This window comes from Coregonus lavaretus (assembly GCF_964263955.1).
Source record: "Coregonus lavaretus genome assembly, chromosome: 16".
NCBI lineage: Eukaryota > Metazoa > Chordata > Actinopteri > Salmoniformes > Salmonidae > Coregonus > Coregonus lavaretus.
In genome coordinates, this window is record NC_140003.1 from 41,745,782 (window position 1) to 41,761,989 (window position 16,208).

At 42.2% G+C, this 16,208-nt stretch overlaps 1 protein-coding gene across 1 annotated transcript in view; it reads left to right on the forward strand.

The window, feature by feature from the left end:
• LOC311143292 (coiled-coil domain-containing protein 80-like) overlaps positions 1-16,208 on the forward strand; it is a 44,188-nt gene that overhangs the window by 16,942 nt on the left and 11,038 nt on the right. The window contains exon 5 of the mRNA XM_084179120.1: positions 15,618-15,754. Coding sequence (XP_084035246.1) covers positions 15,618-15,754 — 137 coding nt within the window. The remainder of the gene's footprint in view (positions 1-15,617; positions 15,755-16,208) is intronic.

Below are 16,208 nucleotides of genomic sequence, written 5' to 3' on the forward strand. Positions count from 1 at the left end.
ATTTACCAAGAGAGTTTTCATCTACAGTGGGGAGAACAAGTATTTGATACACTGGCGATTTTGCAGGTTTTCCTACTTACAAAGCATGTAGAGGTCTGTAATTTTTATCATAGGTACACTTCAACTGTGAGAGACGGAATCTAAAACAAAAATCCAGAAAATCACATTGTATGATTTTTAAGTAAATCATTTGCATTTTATGGCATGACATAAGTATTTGATACATCAGAAAAGCAGAACTTAATATTTGGTACAGAAACCTTTGTTTGCAATTACAGAGATCATACGTTTCCTGTAGGTCTTGACCAGGTTTGCACACACTGCAGCAGGGATTTTGGCCCACTCCTCCATACAGACCTTCTCCAGATCCTTCAGGTTTCGGGGCTGTCGCTGGGCAATATGGACTTTCAGCTCCCTCCAAAGATGTTCTATTGGGTTCAGGTCTGGAGACTGGCTAGGCCACTCCAGGACCTTGAGATGCTTCTTACGGAGCCACTCCTTAGTTGCCCTGGCTGTGTGTTTCGGGTCGTTGTCATGCTGGAAGGCCCAGCCACGACCCATCTTCAATGCTCTTACTGAGGGAAGGAGGTTGTTGGCCAAGATCTCGCGATACATGGCCCCTTCCATCCTCCCCTCAATACGGTGCAGTCGTCCTGTCCCCTTTGCAGAAAAGCATCCCCAAAGAATGATGTTTCCACCTCCATGTTTCACGGTTGGGATGATGTTCTTGGGGTTGTACTCATCCTTCTTCTTCCTCCAAACACGGCGAGTGGAGTTTAGACCAAAAAGCTATATTTTTGTCTCATCAGACCAAATGACCTTCTCCCATTCCTCCTCTGGATCATCCAGATGGTCATTGGCAAACTTCAGACGGGCCTGGACATGCGCTGGCTTGAGCAGGGGGACCTTGCGTGCGCTGCAGGATTTTAATCCATGACGGCGTAGTGTGTTACTAATGGTTTTCTTTGAGACTGTGGTCCCAGCTCTCTTCAGGTCATTGACCAGGTCCTGCCGTGTAGTTCTGGGCTGATCCCTCACCTTCCTCATGATCATTGATGCTCCACGAGGTGAGATCTTGCATGGAGCCCCAGACCGAGGGTGATTGACCGTCATCTTGAACTTCTTCCATTTTCTAATAATTGCGCCAACAGTTGTTGCCTTCTCACCAAGCTGCTTGCCTATTGTCCTGTAGCCCATCCCAGCCTTGTGCAGGTCTACAATTTTATCCCTGATGTCCTTACGCTCTCTGGTCTTGGCCATTGTGGAGAGGTTGGAGTCTGTTTGATTGAGTGTGTGGACAGGTGTCTTTTAAACAGGTAACGAGTTCAAACAGGTGCAGTTAATACAGGTAATGAGTGGAGAACAGGAGGGCTTCTTAAAGAAAAACTAACAGGTCAGTGAGAGCCGGAATTCTTACTGGTTGGTAGGTGATCAAATACTTATGTCATGTTAAAAATCATACAATGTGATTTTCTGGATTTTTGTTTTAGATTCCGTCTCTCACAGTTGAAGTGTACCTATGATAAAAATTACAGACCTCTACATGCTTTGTAAGTAGGAAAACCTGCAAAATCGGCAGTGTATCAAATACTTGTTCTTCCCACTGTATATTTTTCATAGCTGTCTATTTAACACCACAAACCAATGCTGGCATTAAGATTGCACTCAATGAGCTGTATAAGGCCATAACTAAACAGGAAAACTTGCATCCAGAGGCAGCACTCCTAGTGGCCGGGGACTTCAATGCAGGGAAACTTACATCCGTTCTACCTAATTTCTACCAGCATGTTAAATGTGCAACCAGAGGAAAAAAACTCTAGACCACCTTTACTCCACACACAGAGATGCATACAAAGCTCTCCCTCGCCCTCCATTTGGCAAATATGACCATAACTCTATCCTCCTGATTCCTGCAAATAAGCAAAAACTGAAGCAGGAAGCACCAGTGACTCGGTTAATAATAAAGTGGTCAGATGACGCAGGTGCTAAGCTACAGGACTGTTTTGCTAGCACAGACTGGAATATGTTCCAGGATTCTTCAGATAGCATTGAGGAGTACACCACATCAGGTACTGGCTTCATCAATAAGTGCATCGATGACGTCGTCCCCGCAATGACCGTACGTACATACCCCAACCAGAAGCCATGGATTACAGGCAACATCCGCACTGAGCTAAAGGGTAGAGCTGCCGCTTTCAAGGAGCGGGACTCTAACCCGGACGCTTATAAGAAATCCCGCTATGCCCTCCGACGAACCATCAAACAGGCAAAGAGTCATTACAGGACTAAGATTGAATCGTACTACATCGGCTCTGACGCTCGTCGGATGTGGCAGGGCTTGAAAACTAGTACAGACTACAAAGGGAAGCACAGCCGCGAGCTGCCCAGTGACGCAAGCCTACCAGACGAGCTAAACCACTTCTATGCTTGCTTCGAGGCAAGCAACACTGAAGCATGCATGAGAGCACCAACTGTTCCGGATGACTAGTGATCACGCTCTCCGTAGCCAACATGAGTAAGACTTTTAAGCAGGTCAACATTCACAAGGCCGCAGGGCCAGACGGATTACCAGGACGTGTACTCCGAGCATGTGCTTACCAACTGGCAAGTGTCTTCACTGACATTTTCAACATGTCCTGACTGAGTCTGTAATACCAACATGTTTCAAGCAGACCACCATAGTCCCCGTGCCCAAGGACACTAAGATAACCTGCCTAAATGACTACCGACCCGTAGCACTGACGTCTGTAGTCATGAAGTGCTTTGAAAGGCTGGTCATGGCTCACATCAACACCATTATCCCAGAAACCCTAAACCCACTCCAATTTGCATACCGCCCCAACACATCCACAGATTATGCAATTTCTATTGCACTCCACACTGCCCTTTCCCACCTGGACAAGAGGAACACCTACGTGAGAATGCTATTCATTGACTACAGCTCAGTGTTCAACACCATAGTGCCCTCAAAGCTCAACACTAAGCTAAGGATCCTGGGACTAAACACCTCCCTCTGCAACTGGATTCTGGACTTCCTGATGGGCCGCCCCCAGGTGGTAAGGGTAGGTAACAACACATCTGCTACGCTGATCCTCAACACGGGGGCACCTCAGGGGTGCGTGCTCAGTCCCCTCCTGTACTCCCTGTTCACCCATGACTGCACGGCCAGGCACGACTCCAACACCATCATTAAGTTTGCCGATGACACAACAGTGGTAGGCCTGATCACCGACAACGATGAGACAGCCTATAGGGAGGAGGTCAGAGACCTGGCCGTGTGGTGCCAGGATAACAACCTCTCCCTCAACATGACCAAGACAAAGGAGATGATTGTGGACTACAGGAAAAAAAAGAGGACTGAGCACGCCCCCATTCTCATCGATGGGGCTGTAGTGGAACAGGTTGAGAGCTTCAAGTTCCTTGGTGTCCACATCACAAACAAACTATCATAGTCCAAACACACCAAGACAGTCGTGAAGAGGGCACGACAAAGCCTATTCCCCCTCAGGAGACTGAAAAGATTTGGCATGGGTCCTCAGATCCTCAAAAAGTTCTAAAGCTGCACCATCGAGAGCATCCTGACTGATTGCATCACCGCCTGGTATGGCAACTGGTCGGCCTCCGACCGCAAGGCACTACAGAGGGTAGGGCGTACGGCCCAGTACATTACTGGGGCCAAGCTTCCTGCCATCCAGTACCTCTATACCAGGCGGTGTCAGAGGAAGGCCCTCAAAATTGTCAAAGACTCCAGACACCCTAGTCATAGACTGTTCATAATGGTAGGTTTATTTGAACAGTGAGAGACAGAATAACAACAAAGAAATCCAGAAAAGCGCATGTCAAAATTGTTATAAATTGATTTGCATTTGAATGAGGGAAATAAGTATTTGACTCCCTCTCAATCAGAAAGATGTCTGGCTCCCAGGTGTCTTTTATACAGGTAATGAGCTGAGATTAGGAGCACACTCTTAAAGGGAGTGCTCATAATATCAGTTTGATACCTGTATAAAAGACACCTGTCCACAGACGCAATCAATCAATCAGATTCCAAACTCTCCACCATGGCCAAGACCAAAGAGCTCTCCAAGGATGTCAGGGACAAGATTGTAGACCTACACAAGGCTGGAATTGGCTACAAGACCATCGCCAAGCAGCTTGGTGAGAAGGTGACAACAGTTGGTGCGATTATTCGTAAATGGGAGAATCACTAAAGAACTGTCAAACTCCCTCGGCCTGGGGCTCCATGCAAGATCTCACCTCGTGGAGTTGCAATGATCATGAGAACAGTGAGGAATCAGCCCAGAACTACACAGGAGGATCTTGTCAATGATCTCAAGGCAGCTGGGACCATAGTCACCAAGAAAACAATTGGTAACACACTACACCGTTAAGGACTGAAATCCTGCAGTGCCAGCAAGGTCCCCCTGCTCAAGAAAGGACATATACAGGCCCGTCTGAAGTTTGCCAATGAACATCTGAATGATTCAGAGGAGAACTGGGTGAAAGTGATGTGGTCAGATGAGACCAAAATAGAGCTCTTTGGCATCAACTCAACTCGCCGTGTTTGGAGGAGAAGGAATGCTGCCTATGACCCCAAGAACACCATCCCCACCGTCAAACATGGAGGTGGAAACATTATGCTTGGGGGTGTTTTTCTGCTAAGGGGACAGGACAACTTCACCACAGCAAAGGGACGATCGATTGCGCCATGTACCGTCAAATCTTGGGTGAGAACCTCCTTCCCTCAGCCAGGGCATTGAAAATGGGTCGTGGATGGGTATTCCAGCATGACAATGACCCACAACACACGGCCAAGGTAACAAAGGAGTGGCTCAAGAAGAAGCACATTAAGGTCCTGGAGTGGCCTAGCCAGTCTCCAGACCTTAATCCCATAGAAAATCTGTGGAGGGAGCTGAAGGTTCGAGTTGCCAAACGCCAGGCTCGAAACCTTAATGACATGGATAAGATCTGCAAAGAGGAGTGGGACAAAATCCCTCCTGAGATGTGTGCAAACCTAGTGGCCAACTACAAGAAACGTCTGACCTCTGTGATTGCCAACAAGGGTTTTGCCACCAAGTACTAAGCCATGTTTTGCAGAGGGGTCAAATACTTATTTCCTTCATTAAAATTCCAATCAATTTATAACATTTTTGACATGCGTTTTTCTGGATTTTGTTGTTGTTATTCTGTCTCTCACTGTTCAAATAAACCTATCATTAAAATTATAGACTGATCATGTCTTTGTCAGTGGGCAAACGTACAAAATCAGCAGGGGATCAAATACTTTTTTCCCTCACTGTAAATCTGCATAAATTCCATTGAAAATGTCCCTAGATACGATAAGTGCCGGTTCGCCATTGTCCGACATCTCACACCCAGCCAGCCTTTGTTGAACATGAATACCTTCTGTGGAACTGAAGCGCTTCAGCTCGGACGATCTCCCTTTCAAGCTGAGCGACATGGCTCCAAATATATAAGCTGCTTGATAAGGTTCTTCAACCTCTGTTTCCTCAGAGGCATTATATCCCTTGTGGATATACTGTTTAATGTTGGAGTCAAAGTAACCAACTTGAATATCATCTAGCATCAACACAAAGGTAAACTCAGGGAAAGGTGTCTCTCCTGAGATATATGTTGCAAATGCCCACAGAGAATGGGATCCTGAACCTGAGAGAGGGTGAAAACAAGATCAGTGAATATTTTCACAATAGTTATTTCTGAAAAGCCTGTAGTTTAGCCTATAGTCTACCGTATATAGGCTGTACTACAAGAAAGTCCTATTGATCTTGATGTTCCTAAGAGTTTTGACTCGTGACTTTTGACACTGTCCTTTCCCTTCCTATAGGGTGCTGTTATTTATGTTATAAATATTGATCCTAGTAGCAGATTTATAACAGATGTAATTATTTATGTTATAAATATTGATCCTAGTAGCAGATTTATAACAGATGTAATTATTTATGTTATAAATATTGATCATAGTAGCAGATTTATAACAGATGTAATTATTTATGTTATAAATATTGATCCTAGTAGCAGATTTATAACAGATTTAATTATTTATGTTATAAATATTGATCCTAGTAGCAGATTTATAACAGATTTAATTGTTTATGTTATAAATATTGATCCTAGTAGCAGATTAACAAAACAGATGTAATTATTTATGTTATAAATATTGATCCTAGTAGCAGATGTATTATTAAATCTGATACATGACAGAGACTAAAACGTCCATCTTACCTGCGTTTACAATGGTGTAAAACAAAAGAACTAACAAAAAGACACACAGTTTGCCCATGGTTTTAAAAGTGTTCACTACTTTTCCAGTACCCTCATGTGCTTCTAGGCTCTCAAATAAACCTTGCACACTTTCACTTTCTTGGTGAACGCCTATGATGACCTTTGAACAGTCTGCAATGTAAAAAAGGGATTTCAAAGATAGATGCATGTCTGCTGTTTATGGCTGTTTACTGTGCCAAGCTATTCTTTTGCTCAAATCAGGATGCTGTCTCATTTAGCAAAAACTCTCCTGTCTCAGCCAAGATGGCGCCAACAGACACGGTCGCCCTGTTGCTAGCTCCTAGCTAACTTTGCAGTATTTTATATAATATCATATCAAATCAAATGTTGTTTGTCACATACACCGAATACAACAGGTGTGACCCTTACCGTGAAATGTTTACTTACAAGCCCTTAACCAACAATGCAGTTTTAAGAAAATAGAGTTAAGAAAATATTTGCTAAATAAACTAAAGTAAAAAAAAGTAACACAATAAAATAACAATAACGAGGCTACATACTGAATAATCCTGAATTTAAAATGGATTAAAGTGAGAATTTTTGTCACTGGCCTACACACAATACCCCATAATGTCAATGTGGAATAATGTTTTTAGAAATGTAACTTTTTTTTTATTACAAATGAAAAGCTGAAATGTCGAGTCAATAAGGTTTCAAACCCTTTGTTATGGAAAGCCTAAATAACTTCAGGAGTAAAAAGTTGCTTAACAAGTCACATCATAAGTAGCATGGACTCACTCTGTGTCCAATAATAGTGTTTAACATGAATTTTTAGTGACTACTTCATCTCTGTACCCCACACATACAATTATCTGTAAGGTCCCTCAGTTGAACAGTGAATTTCAAACAGATATTCAACCCCAAAGACCAGGGATGTTATCCAATGCCTCGCAACGAAGGGAAACCTATTGCTAGATGGGGGAAAAAAGCAGACATTGAATATCCCTTTGAGCATGGTGAAGTTATTAATTACACTTTGGATGGTGTATCAATACTCCCAGTCACCACAAAGATACAGGCGTCCTTCCTAACTCAGTTGTTGGAGAGGAAGGAAATTGCTCAGGGATTTCACCATGAGGCCAATGGTGACTTTAAAACAGTTACATAGTTTAATGGCTGTAATAAGGGAAAACTGAGGATGGATTAACAACATTGTAGTTACTCCACAATACTAACTTAAATGGTAGAGTGAAAAGAAGGAAGCCTGTACAAAATAATTATTTTTTCCAAAACATGCATCCTGTATACAATAAGGCACTAAAGTAATACAGCAAAAAAATGTGGAATAGAAATTAACTTTATGTCCTGAATTCAAAGCCTTATGTTTGGGGCAAATCCAACACACACATCAATGAGTACCACTCTTCATGTTTTCAAGCATGGTGGTGGCTGCATCATCCTACGGTATGCTTGTCATCGACAAGGACTAGGGAGTTTTTTTAGGATAAAAATAAACAGAATAGAGCTAAGCACAGGCAAAATCGTAGCGGAAATCCTGGTTCAGTCTGCTTTCCAACAGACACTGGGAGACAAATTCACCTTTCAGCAGGCCAATAACTTAAAACAGAAGGCCAAATATACACTGGAGTTGACATTGAATGTTCCTGAGTGGCCTAGTTAGTGGCTGAATAATATAGGAACTATTTGATACACTGCCGATTTTGCAGGTTTTCCTACTTACAAAGCATGTAGAGGTATGTAATTTTTTATCATAGGTACACTTCAACTGTGCAGTGTGTGCAAACCTGGTCAAGACCTACAGGAAACGTATGATCTCTGTAATTGCAAACAAAGGTTTTTGTACGAAATATTATGTTCTGCTTTTCTGATGTATCAAATACTTATGTCATGCAATAAAATGCAAATTAATTACTTAAAAATCATACAATGTGATTTTCTGGATTTTTTAGATTCCGTCTCTCACAGTTGAAGTGTACCTATGATAAAAAATACAGACCTCTACATGCTTTGTAAGTAGGAAAACCTGCAAAATAGGCAGTGTATCAAATACTTGTTCTCCCCACTGTATGTACCCGGTGATGCATTGGGAAGACTGCACCACCCTCTGGAGAGCCCTGCGGTTGCGGGCGGAGCAGTTGCCGTACCAGGCGGAGATACAGTCCAACAGGACGCTCTCAATGGTGCATCTGTAAAAGTTTGTGAGGGTCTTAGGAGCCAAGCTGAATTTCTTCAGCCTCCTGAGGCTCTGTTGCGCCTTCTTCACCATGCTCTCTGTGTGTGTGGACCATTTCAGATTGTCAGTGATGTGTATGCCGAGGAACTTGAAGCTTTTCACATTCTCCACTGCGGTCCCGTCGATGTGGATGGGGGCGTGTTCCCTCTGCTGTCTCGTGAAGTCCACGATCATCTCCTTAATTTTATTGACGTTGAGGGAGAGATTATTTTCCTGGCACCATTCCGCCAGGACCTTTACCTCCTCCCTTTAGGCTGTCTCGTCATTGTTGGTAATCAGGCCTACTACTGTTGTGTCGTCTGCAAACTTGATGATTGAGTTGGAGGCGTGCGTGGCAACACAGTCATGAGTGAACAGGGAGTACAGGAGGGGGCTGATTACAAACCCTTGTGGGGCCCCTGTGTTGAGGATCAGCATAGTGGAGGTGTTGTTTCCTACCTTCACCACCTGATAGACATCATCGTAAGTGTACTTTATCCATTCTAGTCTGTCTTCGCTGTACTCCAGAGTGCAGGAGATGACATACTGTACATGTCCTTGCCCAGGGACATGGCCCCCTGCATTATAATACCTGTGATCTTCTTGACCTGGGCCTGATCCACCTGCAGCCACTGGTTCATGTTGTTATTCTGTGAAGAGACAGGGGGGACAGAGAGAGATGACCTGGAATGGTTAATGTTGTTATTCTATGGAGAGACAGAGGGGACAGAGAGAGAGATGACCTGAAATGGTTGATGTTGTTATTCTGGGGAGAGACAGGGGGGACAGAGAGAGATGACCTGGAATGGTTCATGTTGTTATTCTGTGAAGAGACAGGGGGGACAGAGAGAGAGATGACCTGGAATGGTTGATGTTGTTATTCTGTGAAGAGACAGGGGGGACAGAGAGAGAGATGACCTGGAATGGTTCATGTTGTTATTCTGTGGAGAGACAGTGGGGACAGAGAGAGAGATGACCTGGAATGGTTCATGTTGGTATTCTGTGAAGAGACAGGGGGGACAGAGAGAGATGACCTGGAATGGTTGATGTTGTTATTATGGGGAGAGACAGGGGGGACAGAGAGAGAGATGACCTGGAATGGTTGATGTTGTTATTATGGGGAGAGACAGGGGGGACAGAGAGAGAGATGACCTGGAATGGTTGATGTTGTTATTATGGGGAGAGACAGGGGGGACAGAGAGAGAGATGACCTGGAATGGTTGATGTTGTTATTATGGGGAGAGACATGGGGGGACAGAGAGAGAGATGACCTGGAATGGTTCATGTTGTCATTCTGTGAAGAGACAGGGAGGACAGCGAGAGAGATGACCTGGAATGGTTCAAGTTGTTATTCTGGGGAAAGACAGGCTTCATAAATAACAGGTGTAGACTAACAGTGAAATGCTTACTTACGGGTCCTTTTCCAACAATGCAGAGTTAAGATTGTACTTTGGTGCAAAAAGTGCAAATCAATCACAGAACAACAGCAAAGGACCTTGTGAAGATGCTGGAGGAAACCGGTACAAAAGTATCTATTTCCACAGTAAAACTAGTCCTATATCGACATAACCTGAAAGGCCGCTCAGCAAGGAAAAAGCCACTGCTCCAAAACCGCCATAAAAAGCCACACTACGGTTTTCAACTGCACATGGGGACAAAGATCGTACTTTTTGGAGAAATGTCCTCTGGTCTGATGAAACAAAAATAGAACTGTTTGGCCATAATGACAATCGTTATGTTTGGAGGAAAAAGGGGGTTGCTTGCAAGCCGAAGAACACCATCCCAACCGTGAAGAACGGGGGTGGCAGCATCATGCTGTGGGGGTGATTTGCTGCAAGAGGGAATGGTGCACTTCACAAAATAGATGGCATCATGAGGAAGGAAAATTATGTGGATATAATGAAGCAACATCTCAAGACATCAGTCAGGAAGTTAAAGCTTGGTCTAAAAAGGGTCTTCCAAATGCACAGTGACCCCAAGCATACTTCCAAAGTTGTGGCAAAATGGCTTAAGGACAACAAAGTCAAGGTATTGGAGTGGCCGTCACAAAACCCTGACCTCAATCCTATAGAAAAAGCGTGTGCGAGCAAGGAGGCCTACAAACCTGACTGAGTTACACCAGCTCTGTCAGGAGGAATGGGCCAAAATTCACTCAACTTATTTTGGGAAGCTTGTGGAAGGCTACCCGAAACGTTTGACCCAAGATAAACAATTTAAAGGCAATGCTTCCAAATACTAATTGAGTGTATGTCAACTTCTGACCCATTGGGAATGTAATGAATGAAATAAAAGCTGAAATAAATCATTCTCTCTACTATTATTCTGACATTTCACATTCTTAAAATAAAGTGTTGATCCTAACTGACCTAAGACAGGGAATTTTTGCTAGGAGTAAATGTCAGGAATTGTGAAAAACTGAGTTTAAATGTGTTTGGCAAAGGTGTATGTAATCTTCCGACTTCAACTGTAGATAGATAGATAGATAGATAGATAGATAGATAGATAGATAGATAGATAGATAGATAGATAGATAGATAGATAGATAGATAGATAGATAGATAGATAGATAGATAGATAGATAGATAGATAGATAGATAGATAGATAGATAGATAGATAGATAGATAGATAGATAGATAGATAGATAGATAGATAGATAGATAGATAGATAGATAGATAGATAGATAGATAGATAGATAGATAGATAGATAGATAGATAGATACAGTGGGGGAAAAAAGTATTTAGTCAGCCACCAATTGTGCAAGTTCTCCCACTTAAAAAGATGAGAGAGGCCTGTAATTTCCATCATAGGTACACGTCAACTATGACAGACAAATTGAGAAAAAAAAATCCTGAAAATCACATTGTAGGATTTTTTATGAATTTATTTGCAAATTATGGTGGAAAATAAGTATTTGGTCACCTACAAACAAGCAAGATATCTGGCTCTCACAGACCTGTAACTTTTTCTTTAAGAGGCTCCTCTGTCCTCCACTCGTTACCTGTATTAATGGCACCTGTTTGAACTTGTTATCAGTATAAAAGACACCTGTCCACAACCTCAAACAGTCACACTCCAAACTCCACTATGGCCAAGACCAAAGAGCTGTCAAAGGACACCAGAAACAAAATTGTAGACCTGCACCAGGCTGGGAAGACTGAATCTGCAATAGGTAAGCAGCTTGGTTTTAAGAAATCAACTGTGGGAGCAATTATTAGGAAATGGAAGACATACAAGACCACTGATAATCTCCCTCGATCTGGGGCTCCACGCAAGATCTCACCCCGTGGGGTCAAAATGATCACAAGAACGGTGAGCAAAAATCCCAGAACCACACGGGGGGACCTAGTGAATGACCTGCAGAGAGCTGGGACCAAAGTAACAAAGCCTACCATCAGTAACACACTACGCCGCCAGGGATTCAAATCCTGCAGTGCCAGACGTGTCCCCCTGCTTAAGCCAGTACATGTCCAGGCCCGTCTGAAGTTTGCTAGAGTGCATTTGGATGATCCAGAAGAGGATTGGGAGAATGTCATATGGTCAGATGAAACCAAAATATAACTTTTTGGTAAAAACTCAACTCGTCGTGTTTGGAGGACAAAGAATGCTGAGTTGCATCCAAAGAACACCATACCTACTGTGAAGCATGGGGGTGGAAACATCATGCTTTGGGGCTGTTTTTCTGCAAAGGGACCAGGACGACTGATCCGTGTAAAGGAAAGAATGAATGGGGCCATGTATCGTGAGATTTTGAGTGAAAACCTCCTTCCATCAGCAAGGGCATTGAAGATGAAACGTGGCTGGGTCTTTCAGCATGACAATGATCCCAAACACACCGCCCGGGCAACGAAGGAGTGGCTTCGTAAGAAGCATTTCAAGGTCCTGGAGTGGCCTAGCCAGTCTCCAGATCTCAACCCCATAGAAAATCTTTGGAGGGAGTTGAAAGTCCGTGTTGCCCAGTGACAGCCCCAAAACATCACTGCTCTAGAGGAGATCTGCATGGAGGAATGGGCCAAAATACCAGCAACAGTGTGTGAAAACCTTGTGAAGACTTACAGAAAACGTTTGACCTGTGTCATTGCCAACAAAGGGTATATAACAAAGTATTGAGAAACTTTTGTTATTGACCAAATACTTATTTTCCACCATAATTTGCAAATAAATTCATTAAAAATCCTACAATGTGATTTACTGGATTTTCTTTTCTCATTTTGTCTGTAATAGTTGACGTGTACCTATGATGAAAATTACAGGCCTCTCTCATCTTTTTAAGTGGGAGAACTTGCACAATTGGTGGCTGACTAAATACTTTTTTTCCCCACTGTAGATAGGACTCAACACTGCTTTTCCATAGAAACCATGTAGCTACAGATATACAATATGCAATCCATATGAAGTTTTAAATGTTTTCTGTAGAATGGGGTACGTTTTGGGTTGGAATTATCTTCATCTTCAAATTGGTTATATATCGGTGTAAATTCTTTCAAAGTTGACCAGTTCTGTTTATGAGGCAGTAACATAATGCATTTCAGACGTTTTGATTCCCTATCATCTCGTGTCGAAATCATCCTAGGTGTGGAGAATGATGGGTTTCCAGTCAGAACATACAGTAAGTCAACATAGTCTCCATCATCCCCTCATATTGAAGACAGCTGGGGTCTTCTGGGTCTTCTGGATTCAAGTCAAAACTAAGGAAAACAGAGGAAGATCTGGTATGTAGTCAGAGATGCAACCAGGAACAATAAACATTCAGGAACGAGGAGAAAAAAAAGGTAGAATTGATTTTTTGAGAAAATAATAGGAATTCCTATTAAATGACTATAGGAATAACATTTCTTACATTTCTCTCCTGACCACTAGAATAATCGAATAGGGATTTTAAAACAGAGTGAGAAATTCCTTAGATTTGAAGGAAATAAAACTAGATTGGCTTCTCCCACTTCAGCCATCTTCCTTTAACTCTGTTTGAGAGAGGAAAGTGTCAATGTTTTGTAATATAGAGTGTCTCAGTGTGAATGAGTGAGTGACTGAGTTGTGTGTGTGTGTCTCTTCTCCACAGAGGAAGCAGTAAACCTAGAGTAAACACACGATTGCCCTCCTTTTGGGTGGTAGATCTCTGACCAGAGATTATTTTACCTCAGAGAGACGCTCATCGAAAAACAACCCTTAGTCCCTTCCACTAGTCTCCTCCTTTTTTTTTTTTTTTTTTTTCTTTTTTTTGGGGGGGATGGATCAGCTTAATATTGCAGATAGATTGTATCTTCTATCAATGTAATTGTCTGCATCACTTCCAATACCCCATGTTTTATTTTATTTTTTATATATATATTCCCCTTTATTACTTTTCAACCCCACCATCCTTTCCCTACTTGGAGTAAATTAGTGAACAACAATGCCCAGGCCTCTACTTCCGGTCTATACTTACTATCTACACCTTATGGACAGAGTTAATTTTACAATAATTCTATATATATATATATATATATATATATTTTTTTTTTTTTTTGCTCCTGAACTTCTTCTACTCTCAACCTCTCCGATCATTTTCATGATGTCCATCCGGTTTGCTTCTAAATGCCATATCTTTCTAACTGTGCTCTTTCCCAAAAGCTCCCAACATACAACCTATATACTTATTATGGACACAGTATGCTTACATTATTAGCTATCTTTGTTATTATTTGTTGTTATTTGTTATTAGTCCCATCCTTCAACTCTATTCATTACCTCCCATCTATCTCTTAACACCATCCATATTGGATTTCTATTTGCCATATATATTTCAACCGTACTGTGATGTTTTACAAAAGTTCTGAACCTTTCTATTCTCATTGCTTCTACAGATTGTGAATTAAAAATAAACATTTTTGCTAAAAGTATTATTATATTATTGATTGATTGACTATGACTTTTCAGATCACCCAGTAATGCTATCTGCAAGGTTAGTTCCAGGTAAATATTGCAATCCTTTAGCCATTCCTGGACCTGTGTCCAAAAACAAGCTACAAATGGACAGAACCAAAACAAATGATCTAATGATTCTGTCTCTTCACAGCAAAATCTGCAGAGCTGGGAAGATTGTATCCCCCATATAAATAACATTCTATTGGTAGCAAGAATTTTATATAATAATTTAAATTGAAAGATTCTAATTTTTGAATCCGGTGTCGTTTTGCGTGTCAGTTCATAAACACTATGCCATGGGATCGGTACGTCAAAGATCTCTTCCCAACTATTTTGCAATCTATATGGGACGGCTGTCAATCCTTTGGTCCTTAAGTGAAACTGATATACTTTTTTATTTATCACAGTTTTCCTTAACCAATTATGTTCTTTAATGCAAGGCCGACAGACAAGTTCCTTACTTTCTCCCCCTTCAACTTTCCTCTTCCACTTTTGCGGTAAGGCTGCAATTATTTGGTTGTAATTTTGGGTAGAGCAGACATTTCCATATGTTTTTGTTAGCTGCATGTGCGACATAACTCCACCAGTCCTACCGATGATATCATTTACGAAGATTATACCTTTTTTAAACATTCTGTCAAAAAATAAAGGTTTTTTGTCAATTAGTATATTTGAATTTAACCACAATATTTGTTGCATTATTTGTTCTGTCGTTTCTGGAGGATTAATTTGAAATTGCAACCAACTTTCTATGGCTTGTTTTAGAAATAGTGACATTTGGGAGATTATTTCCTTTTCAAATAACTGAAAGTGAGAGGTTGTAATCTGAATAAAGGGAAAAAGGCCTTTCTTGAACATTGGGTGAGACAATCTTACTAATTTGCTTGAGAACCAGTCTCCTCCTTACCACTATGACGTTTGCAGAGCTGAAGAGACAGGGATAGGTGGAGCTAATAATAACCTCTTCTTAACATGCTGTGGACTGATATGGACCAATGTTTACCTTTTAGGTTACACACGCCTTCTGGTCGGTCGTATGTCAACCAATCCGGTCCCTGATTGGAAGTGGGTTGTCCAATCCATGTTTCCCCATGGCTGTAGTTGTACAATGCATTGTTTTTGTTGTTGTTTCAGCTTCCACTCTTATGCACATTTATTTTTAACTCTCTCTCTCTCTCCCCCCTCCCTCCCTCCCTCCCTCCCTCCCTCCCTCCCTCCCTCCCTCCCTCCCTCCTAGAGAATGATAAGCCTATGAAAGGTCTTCGTCAGGAGGACCTGGTGAACCAGGATGTGATCACAGAGCTGCGGAAGGAGTTCAGTATGACCTTCAACCACTTCTACATGGTCCTCACTGACACTGACATGAGAGTCAAGGTGGGGTTACCCATAGAATTAGGAATTAGAATAGTCATTGAATAGGATTTCTATGGGGTTATCTCTCTCTCTCTCGCGCTTTCCTACTAGATATGCTTAATTTAGCTAATCTGGCGCACCGGATCGTCGGTCCACACTATTGGGACCATTCCATTTAGACCTGAAGCCTGTACTCGACCCAACCGTCTTGCCAAGTGAACTTAATGGAGCACACAAACCTAACCTCTCTGTTGGGCCCATTAGAACAAGACTCATGTTGGTTGACCTGCCTTCACCATACTGTGAACATCCTGCCGTGATTAAACACTGGTTCAATTCACACAACATGACGTTCTCCCAACAGCTGTGTGTGTGTGTGTGTGTGTGTGTGTGTGTGTGTGTGTGTGTGTGTGTGTGTGTGTGTGTGTGTGTAAATCGGCAGGCTGTTTTCAGACAAATTAAACAAAGACGCCAG